The sequence below is a fragment of the Vipera berus genome (genome assembly GCF_964194415.1).
Source record: "Vipera berus genome assembly, chromosome: 1".
Classification (NCBI taxonomy): Eukaryota; Metazoa; Chordata; class Lepidosauria; order Squamata; family Viperidae; genus Vipera; species Vipera berus.
In genome coordinates this window covers 318780472-318791787 of record NC_138202.1, presented here as the reverse complement: position 1 = coordinate 318791787, position 11316 = coordinate 318780472, and the positions used below count along the sequence as shown (strand labels likewise).

General features: G+C 39.9%; 1 protein-coding gene across 1 annotated transcript; it reads left to right on the top strand.

The window, feature by feature from the left end:
• Positions 1–2111: 2111 nt before the first annotated feature.
• TMEM247 (transmembrane protein 247) lies at positions 2112–10692 on the top strand (the record flags this gene model as incomplete). Its single annotated transcript, XM_081312866.1, has 4 exons — positions 2112–2288; positions 5512–5742; positions 8213–8548; positions 10314–10692. 4 exons carry the CDS (start codon positions 2112–2114, stop codon positions 10539–10541), a joined length of 972 nt encoding a protein of 323 aa, XP_081168992.1. The 3' UTR covers positions 10542–10692.
• Positions 10693–11316: the final 624 nt, after the last annotated feature.

Below are 11316 nucleotides of genomic sequence, written 5' to 3'. Positions count from 1 at the left end.
TGTGAAGATGAGCCTAACATACTTGGCTAACATATATGGTTGTACCACTTCTGTGTGGCAAAAAGCCAGGTGAAATTGCTGGCCAGAGATTTCTGTATTTTTTTTACTGCCTACGCATTTCTGCACCTGAAATATAGGGAAATCACATATAAATGACTAAGAAAAGCCTGGATCTTTTTTTGAGATTGTTGGGGTAGTGGTGGTATAAAATCTAACCCTCTTTGTCCATAAAATAAATTTTAAAACTTATTTCTTAGTTAGATGCCATTGACTTCTATTCCTAGTGACTCCATGGACAAATTCTCATCAATTGGACATGGCTCTAGCAATAATCTGTAGCTCTTCCACTGCACTCTGTACTCTCTTCGAAACTTCCGAGTCATTTTATTTGCTGTCTCCCCTTTCTTTGACTTCCCTCAACTTTGTCAAGCACCATCATCTTTTTAGTGTTTATCTGTTCATATAACATACACAGAATATGAGTTTCTACCTGCTGATCTTTACTTCAAGGGAGCAATCAGCCTTTATTTAGTCAGGATTGATTGATTATGTCCTCTTACAGTCCATTGTACTTTGTGTAGCCACCTTCAGATCTATAATTCAATCCTCTTTATCTCACACAGTACTTTTACAATGTCTATGTTTTCATAGCTGTCTATTATCATTACAAATAGTATTGCTTTAACTACTCTGATTTTTGTGTTACAAATATTCTTATCCTTTCTCCCTAGCATTAACCTCATCTTTACCTTTCCAGCACACTGTTCATCTTTATTTTTAAAAGAGCCTTGGTGGAGCAGTGGGCTAATGCCTCCTTAAGTAACACCAGCTGCCTGCAATTAGTGCAGGTTCGCGTCCCACCAGGCTCAAGGTTGACTCAGCCTTCCATCCTTCCGAGGTAGGTAAAATGAGGACCCAGATTGTTGGGGGCAATAAGCCGACTTTGTAATAATGCCGCTTGCGGGGGTGTGTGAAAGCCCTAATAAGCAGGCATATACATAGAATGAAGGCTACTGCTAAGCTTGTAAGCCGCCCTGAGTCTTCGGAGAAGGGCGGGATATAAATGGAATTAAAACATAAAAAAACATTTATTATTGAGCTCAAGAAAAAAAACATTAGCTACATTTTTACTTCTGTAGTAATCCATGCATTTGCATACACTATATGTAAGTCTGAGCCTATTACTGAGCAAATTATAGCTGAGCACAGAGTGATGTCCCCTTTGAGTATTATTGCCACTCCATTTTCTTTATATATTATCATGACCTGAATGATATATTATGTAATCGTAATTCAGCTAAGTTAAATCACCCCTAATTTATCCAATTTAGTATGGTCCATATGACATTGTCAGATTCAGCTCATGTTTGTATATTCCATGTTCCAATTTAACTTGTCTTTGTATGGCAAATTTTTAATACTGCCACCATCAGTGATAAGACTCCCTTGCAGCTTTGATCTGGCCTTGTCATCACTTCCAGATCCACGTATGAAAATTGGATATTCTTGCCCAGGAGTACATTTTGACCTGGGAATCTCATAATCCGGCACCTAAACCTGTCTAAATATTCCAGCCATGTCCATACTATTTTCTTGACAACAATACAAAAGGAGCTTGCCATTGTCATCTTTCTAGTTTGATTTTGGAATTCCTTCTTTAGGTCTGCAAAGTCCCACCTGCCCTCATTCCTATTATGGATTACCTTTACATAGCTTTAACCTTCCCTTTTGACCTTATAGGCAAAGGTGTCCATAACAGAAGGTTATGTACCACTGCAATCAATCCCAGCATCACTGAAGCATTTGAGCCCTCCCAACACATGGAAATCCTCTGAAAGGCAGATAAAAAAACTAACTTAAAAAAAAGATAAAAGAGGGCAATGATCTACTGGACTGCCTAGGAAAGGCAGGGTAAGATCCAATCGATTTACAATACAATAAAGGAGATATGGGAGAAATTTTAAAATACTCTTTAGTCTATCAAACCATTAAAGAAGAATGGAGGAAAAGGATGCTGGAATATTAATATTTTGGTTCAAGCTTTCTCAGGCAGCATCCACTTTGCTTGAAACTGAAGACATGGAAGCAGAGAAAGCAAGATCAAATAAAACATGAAATGTATAAACTTGGTTTTCAAAGGAACAGAAATAATAAAACTAGCTAGAATCCTTGAGGAATGTGAGGAAACTGTAATCCGTTATATCCTCGATGAATCTCAGAGAAACTTTTGGGAAGCCCATCCCAATTTATCTTCCCAATCTACCATGCAGGACTCTTGTGAGGATAAAGTGAGCAAATTGAACCTTTTTGGAAAGGGTTAGGGGCTCTTACCATGGAGAACTTGGATACCAGAGTCAGAGATATAAGTAGATTGATAACACTATGTTTAGAGATTAAATTAAATCTGTCCTTTTGCCTTCAGTCAGATCCCAGTTCTCCTGGTTTCTAAAACCAGATTATTCAAATCTACATTCCAGGCTAACTGTCTTAATGATGTCACAAGCTTCCAGACTCAGCTTCCTTCATGCTCTTGCTGCACCTGTGGCAATTTGAGAGACTTAACCATATCTATTAAGGGGAGGGAGAGTCTTTTAAACAGACAGATGTTATCTGAAAATAAGCATTGTTGTAGGAAAGTCAATGTTTTTGAATTAGAACCTTGCTTTTTGAAGAAAGGCAAAGGGAATCTGAGACTGAGTATATCCAGCTTAATTCCTGCTTGCCTTTATACAATTTGGGAAAAAAAGAGAAATAAGAAGTTAGCACCAGGTATTCCTCTTTCAGCCTGGGACATGATGTCACGGCACAGCAGAAAAAGTCGTTTACAAAGGCTCTGATCCAAGGGTTGATATTTGTGGCCTCCACTCCCCAGTAAGAATGTAGCAGGCCTAATGGCAGATCTAGCTTTGGAAAACTGAAATGTGTACAAAATCATCAGTGTGCTCCTTCCCTGCTTATGTAGTCTGACACGAGAAATAATTTTTTAAAATGCCATTGATAGTTTAGAACTCTCCTTCCTCCCTTCATGATGTCCATGGTTCAGGCACAGTAATGTGATTTCTCCAAGGCACTCTCTCTTTTAGGGTGGATAGTAATTCTCCTGGTAACAACATACCCCACGTGTCTTGCATATGGGATGTTACAAAAACGTTTCAAAGTTAAAGTCGTCCCCCCCCACTTTCCATCACCACACAAACTATCACATAGATATTTGAAAGCAGGCAGACTCAGCCTTCCATCCTTCCGAGGTAGGTAAAATGAGGACCCAGATTGTTGGGGGCAATTAAGCTGACTTTGTAATAAAGCCGCTTGGTGTGTGTGTGAAAGCCCTAATAAGCAGGCATATACATAGAATGAAGGCTACTGCTAAGCTTGTAAGCCGCCCTGAGTCTTCGGAGAAGGGCGGGATATAAATGGAATTAAAATAAAATAAATAAAATAAATAAAATTTAGAGCAAATATAAGGGCTGGAGTATTCAACAGTAAAGGAGGTTGTTGTTGGTAGCTGGACATTGTTTGCTGTTCATGGGCTGTATGGAGTGGACATGCTAAATCCATGTACAGCTGAGGACCCAACGTGAGTGCACAAGATTATTTATTTAGTTTTCTGCAAAGAGAACTGGTTGATGGAACAATTGGAAAGGATGGTTCAGATACAACCCAGGATAGTTGGACAAGAGTGCTGGGATTCCAAGTTCAAGAAAAAGTGATTTTCTCTGTTCTTTTCCCTAAGCTCACAAGGAAGCCCAAGAAAGGAAAATACCGAAATTGTCTAAGAGACTGAAAATATCAAATCTGGGATAAGAATACTTGTGGGAAGAGGAAATGAGACCGTTAAGAAATCTATCCATAAAATCCTATACAGAAAAGCTTGTATAGAAATGTTTCTATAGTTTGTTATGCATATGGCACTATTCAGTATATTAGAAAAAAAGCTACACTGTGTTAATCTAAAAACTTTAAAACATCATCATCATTTAGAGAATAGTATGTTTATATATGGAAAATTCCCTTTTCCTACACCTCAGCTGGATTGTGGAAGAAGGTGATTGACTTCTTACTAATATTTCAGTGAATTAAAATACATCGAGTGGGCCATATCACAGACTGCTGATAAATTTTTAGTCCTTCTCAACAAAATATAAAAAGACTCCTTTGGTGAGATGTGAGCATCTTGACTGGAATCCACACTTGATTCCTTGGCAACGCTTTTATCTTAACTGTTATGGCAACCAGAAAATTCTGTCATCACAGTGTAGAACTTTTTTTGACATCACTACTGTGGCAGTTTAGGAGAGAATCAGGGCCTGAGTTTGAGTGTGAGCGCACACATCTGTGTATTAAACCAGGGCAGCTGCTTTTAGTTCTTCTAGATGGGGCAAATAGGACAATAGAGGCTGTTGCCTTAAAATCAGAGACAGATGTACATTTCTTATTGGGAATAGATCTGCGATGGTAAGAAATTCTAATACATTACTGAATTTAATCCTGTTGAAAATTTCAAATAATTAAATAAAACATAAGAAACACTGTATTATACAAACAGCACCCATTTTGCAAATTTGACATAAACTCAAGACAGGCAGGGTTGAAAACTTGTATGGGAAGATTAAACCAATAGCTTATTGAACTCCTGGGTCTACAATGTGAATTGGTTGGAGAATTCTGATGTAAACCATTCCACATATTTAAGGGCCCTGCTGACAACAGGCCAAAAAAAGGGATTTTTTTCTTTTTAGAACTTCCTTTTTCTGTAGTTATGGGGTGGAAAATAGGAAGAAGGTGAGGCAAAGGTAAAGGAGTCCTTGCAAATTTTATTCCACTAGTTATTGCCGACTCTAGGGGGCAGTGCTCATCTCCGTTTCAAGGCCATTGAGCTAGTGCTGTCTGAAGATGTTTCTGTGGCCATGTGGCCAGCATGACATCTCAGAGCGCTGCCAACTTACCATTGAAGTGGTACCTATTTATCTACTTGCATTTGTATACTTTCGAACTGATAGGTTGGCCTGAGCTAGGGTGAGGATGGGAGCTCCCCCTCTTACATGGCACTTGGATCTTGAACCTGGGCTGCTGGCTTTCCAGAGAACAAGCCCTTTTTAAAAAAAATAGTGAAATCTTTTTAAACAATTAAGCCAGGAATTAAAGCAGCATTTCCAAATGCTAAATAGCTGTAGTTTGAGAATAACTCCTGTTAACAGTTTCTTGGCCATGCTGGTTGGGATCAAGTCTTAACACATCAAGACTGGGGGGGACAGGCAGTTGGGGAATGCTTTCTTAATTACTTTTGTTGCACCCCCTTTGGCAATTGCAACACATTCAGGGATCATTCCTATAAAAGAAGAATACAGAATCTGTGGTTTTCCAAAATTCAGTCTCTCAGAAGCTTCAGCCAGCAGGACAATGAAGAAGGAGATAGGAATACCCAAAGTTTTTCATTCCTGTAAAAGAGTTACATCTATTCTATTGGGCTATATACTGTATAAGTCCTCCATCATATCTGATCTGTTTCAGGAAATATCCAGAGAACCCCATTCATCTTCTGATTTCTCCAACTTTGGGACAGAGTCCGTGCACCACACAGACAAGGAGATTCAAGCAGATCTGGATCATACTAGTAATCTGGAAGGGTCTGAATATTCTTATCAAGGAGGCAATGTAGAATTCAAGGACATGCAGGCAGGAATTGAGTTTGCTGTGCAGATAACCCCAATTAAAGATTCCAAAAAGCATAAGGAAAAGATGGTAAGTGAGAAGAAATGTGGCAGATGGATGAGGGAAGTCTTCATTTTGCCTTTTTTCTGCCCTACCATTAAGGCAGTGGGCCATCTCTTCTTGTAGATCATAAAAGAGTAACATATGTGTAATGGTGATGAGGTCCATGGATGAATGGAATGCAGAGAGTTTCAGTCTGTTCCAGAGATCCTTTGGGTCTTCATACCACTCTCCTATCTCCTACTTGAAGTAGTAGTTTGGTAGCTTTTGTTTCTATCAATTATCCATCTCCTAACTTTGGCATGAGAAAGTCAGAAAGGCTGTTGTACAGAAGAGCAGATAGTATACAAGCAATATCTTTACAGTGTTCTGGCCCGCCAAACATGACAACAGGGACTCAAAATAGAAAAAATATCAGATTTCGTTAATTAATTATTTTTGAACAACATACCGTAATAATTTCTAGATATATAACAAAAATAAAAGAGAGACATGGTGGCCTAGAGGTGGAACTCTTACCTCAGAATCAAGAGGATGTGAGTTCGATCCTAGGAGATAGTGGCAGATATTTCTCTCTCTGGGCACAAAGAATATCTGCTGTGAATTCCGCATAGGCATCAGGAGGGACATCTCAGGTCCATTCAGTTGCCCGACTCCACTCTGATGCAAGGGATTACAGGACTGTTAAAAGGAAATAAATCTAACAACAATTAAAACATGAATAGTGTAATCATGTATAGACAACAATTAAACTCAAAACAATTAAACACCATTCCAGTTATTCCCTAAATGCTCTCTGGATAAAAGTCTTCTTCAACCAGCGTCTGAAATGCTAACAGGGGAGATAACCAGCCCACATTCCAGTGAGAGTATATTCAACAAAATGCCTGGAAACTTGGCTCCTGGGACCCACCTGTCTTCACTTTAATCTAGTATGGATTCGGTAGCAGCTTTTCCTGCGTGGAGCTTTTGGTCAATGAGATGTAATTCCTGTAGACAACAGCCACACTGCCTGCCTGCCCTCCAGCTTGACTTTTGCATCAGTGAGAGAAGTTCGTTGCCTTCTCCTTTGTCAGCCAGGTCTCTGTAACCATTGGGTTATCCTTTCATAATGATCCTCCTGCCCCAGATTAGTATCTCTTTGTATCCCAGAGAACAAAATAATGATATCTCTAAGCTTTATTTAGGAAGTGGTTTAGGTACTTGGTCTGCTTTCCTTATACATCTGGACAGGGGAGCAAGGCATCAACTTCCCTCCGCCCTGTGCGTTCCCACAGAGAGGGCCTCCTCAAGGTGCCACTGATCAAAGAATGTTGTTTGGTGGCCCCCAGGGGGAGGTCCTTCTCGGTGGGCGCCCCGGATTTATGGAATCGGTTGCCGGTCAAGCTCCAGATGGCGCCCGACCTTCGCTCCTTCCGACGCGATCTGAAGACGCATTTATTTGAACAAGCTGGCTTGGCCTGATGGGGGATGGGTTGGGTTTTTATTGTCATTTTAATATATGTATTTATTGTTTTTAGCTTGGGCATATGTTTAATTCTCTTTTAACTTTTGCATTTTTTGTATTTTTATATGTCTGCCCTGTTCACCGCCCTGAGTCCTTCGGGAGAAGGGCGGTATACAAATAAAAGTATTATATTATATATTATTATCTGCTGGACAGTTCTTCCTTTGCTCTTTCCTATATTCTTTTTCCTACACTCTTCACTAGCTTACATTCAGCATGCGTGAGATGGGTTCTAATGCCTTACGCTATTCCTTTACATAAAATAGGACCTGAAACAGCCAAGATGCTCTATACATATTTCTAAATAAGTATAATGTCAGGTCTACTGATGATAGGAAGTAGGGTTAGCCTTTGTGGCCATGAAGTACGTACCTTCCTTTACAGAAGCCCTCCTTGAACAGACTGAGTCATGCTATCAAACAAAGATGCATGCTGGTGTTATAAATTCATAAAAATAATAAACATCAGCCAAAAAGATAGTGTATTACCATTTCCTTATATTTTTCCTTTTATAAAGAAATTATTCTCAGATCCCAGGAGGTGGGATTTATTCCCACAGTAATTAATAATAGATGCATCTTTAAAAGTAGATTAGGCAACGCATCATCTATTTCCTATTGCTAGCTGGGTTTTTTTTAAGACCAGCAAAAGACAGCAAAGAATCCTAATATTTATTTAATACAAGAAGACCTCACCTGCTTCTTGCAGCAATGGAATAAAAAAGTGTTTTGAAGTAAACTCCCTTTTTGCTTCCAGTTAGCTGAAAATTACTCACTATTCCTGGAAAGCTACATAATCTCACCCACTGGAAGTATCTGATCATGTCAATGAACTCTGCTTGCACTTTTGACAGAGATATTTGGTCAGCTAATGAGAAAAAGAAAACATGAATGAAACTGGCCCTGATGTAATTTTGCAGATCCTTTCTTTAGTTCTTGTGGTTGAATGTGATGGGTAAAACATAAAGACTAAAGCCATACTTTTTATTTTCAGGATGCTGCAAGGGAGACTCCAGGTTCTTCCTACTTTCCTGATGATATGACAGAAATCTTAGACAATAAGAGTCAAGCAGAGCAGATGGTAATCACCACACAAATAGAGGGCAATGCTATGCCACCAGAAATATACCCCAGGATAGGTGAGGCCAGCAGTTTGGAAAGAATGGGTCATCTGAACAGAAGACAGATCACAACCACTGATCTTGACTTGGAGAAGATGAGGTTGGATGGTGCCATGATTAGGCTAAAATATAGGCATGAAGATAATGAAAAGCGACGTCTGCATGAAGAAAAAATGGAACAGCTACGGCAAAAGGCTTCGTCTCAATCAGTAAGTGGGAAGGCACAGCAGACAAAAATAAACCTTTTGATAAAAATAAAAACCAGATTATATACTGGTATAGTATATTCTATACTATAACATTTACAGTAATAGACTTTTAACCATTGTTAAGTTGCTGGTACTGAGCTATAAAAATCTTCAACTGCTTAGTTCCATACTAAAACCTGTGCTTACAAATCTGTGTTGTCACTGTTTATTATTCTAATAATGATAGACCACTTTTTAATGCACCTACCTCCATCTGGTGTCTTTCAAATGTACTGAAACCATCACAATTGGAAGCCACCAGCCTGGGGAAGGCTGCTGTAAAGAATTCTGCAATTTCTCAGGAGAAAGTGATTAACAAACAAAGCAGTTCTAGTGTCTACGATAGAGGCAGCCTCAAGAAATTTCCAGCATGAACTTTCAGAAACAAGTGGCATTGAAAACCAAGAAAAGGAGAGCTAGGCTGGTGTTTTCTGATTTTTTGATAGGATCCATCTCCATGTTCCCATGGAGATTCCTCTTTGGTAGATGCTGTATTGCTGTTGCTTTGGCCCAGTTTGGAAAGAACAGAAGAATTCTGCTGAGGACACCTGTTACTAATTCTGTTGTGATTCAGGGTCAGCCTGTGGGTTTAGCAGTTGGGTCGGACGACTCAGAGGAGGAGGGGGGTGTTGAAGAGCTTGCTGATGAGAGCCCTCAGCCAGGCCCCTCCCACCTGGTCACGACGGAGACCCAGCTGTGTGAGCCTGACAGCGTGGATGAAGATGACCCACAGCTGGCCCTGTTCAAGGACGCCTGACACAGGAGGCAGTCAATCAGGAGTAAACAGAGGAAGGCAATGGGGCACCTCGGAAGGAGGCAGAGAGAAGCCACGCCCTGAACTGTATAAAAGGGGAATGTGTGGGAGGGCTGGTTTGCTGAAGGCAACCGCTTGAATAGTTCCTGTTTCATAGCTCCTGTTTCATGGTTGGTGTCTTGTTTTGCTCTGTTTTATGTTAATAAATTTGGCAGGCTTAATTCCAGCCTCTTGCCGTTTGTAAAGGGGTTGTCCCTGCCTTTTCTGCAGGGCCGGTAGCAGGCTGGTACAGAACAAATTCTTCTGTGCTTCCTCTTGGACATGACTTTGGATTGACAGAACTGGAAAGGCAATGTGAAGGGGAATGGCTGAGATGCCAAAATCCCAAGGCTAGCTGATTTTTTTTTTGTTATTAAAGTTACCGCTTGCAATTTGAGAATGCAAACAGAGGCAGATGTGTATCCTTGGATGCAAAGATGGTTTTAAAAAGGAGGAAGTAAGTAAAGGAGGCAAATATTGCAGATGAAAGTGAGGAAATAGTATCACAATCAGTGTCTGATCACAGGAGATGCTGTTATGATGCAGTACATTATTTTTATTTAGTTTAACCAAAGTATTTCTAAGTGGCTTCTTTCGGCAAAGCTTATCAGGCAAATGACACATAGGGGAGATCTTGAGAAGATTACCTTTGGGTCTATTATTTCGGCATCTTTGAGGTCTTGCATATTTCAGCCAATGGGAGAGACAATTTGGAGAAAGAACCTAGCAGTGGCCAGACTAGACAATGCTTGCTTATACACATGACAAATATCAGGTGTAGTTTAACTCCCAGGCATGCTGTGCTACACATTAGGGAAATACAGATATTTACAAATTGTGTTGCTCAGTTTTTTGAATTTTGTCTCGGACGCATGGGCCTGTTAACAACTTCACCATGTTCCTTTGTCTCTTTTTTGTTCCTTTCGCTTGCAGATTGGACAACAGCTACATGAATTATTCCAGCCCCAGAACCAGTATGCCCTATTTTTTTTCTGCTTCATCTTTATCCATGTTATTTACACACTAAGGGAGCTGGTTTTTTATTTTATTACAAAGCATCACATATTCTGCTATGCCATCTTGCTGTATCTTGGTTTCCTGAAGATTCTCATGGATTACAGACAGAGAAAAAAACAACCTCGGAACAGCAGCAGACTCTAAGCAACAGAAACAAGAGAAATATGGCTTCCTGAAGTTTATGTATCTCATCTCTTTGCCCCTACTCTTTAAAGTTTCCTAGTATGCACAATGAATGCAGGCTTTGGTTTGGCTGTTGAAGGATCTGATGGTATCCTCTTCGTTGAATGTTATATCCTGCTCTCTCCCCGCCCCCGCCCTCCCCACCTCTTTTTAAGGCTTTTTAAGACTTGCCCTCCATCAGAGCAGTCAGTCTCTAATATTAATAAATTGACATGGAATTAAAAAAAACGTGTGTGCTCCTTTGAGAAAGAAGTATAGCAAGCAGAACTATTTTTAAAGTAGACTGCTCGAGGTGATCTGATATTAAATATTAAATTTCAAATGAAGTTCAACCATACAAAATGCACTTGCATTAGTAGAACAGAACTGAAGAAAAACTAAATTAGAAAAGGCCATCTAAAGTCCTCCAGATGTTTGGAATGTTGCTCCCACCAATCCAAGGCACCGCAGTCCAAAATATTTGAAAGGAATAGGGATGTACTCCCAAAACATCTTGCTACCTGTTGCATGGTAGCAATTGGTGCCCCTGCACCATACCACAGGTACATAATACCCCTAGGCCAATCAGTGAAAATATTTTTGTGGTGCGCTAAAAAACCCAAAAAACTTACAAGTATATCATGGTTCCTCAAATCTGTGGCTGAGACAGTTTCTTTTTTGGCTAATGGAAAGCCAAAACCCTGAGCTGGTTTTCCTCACTTTCACCTTCATCATCATTTTCCTCTTCACATATTCC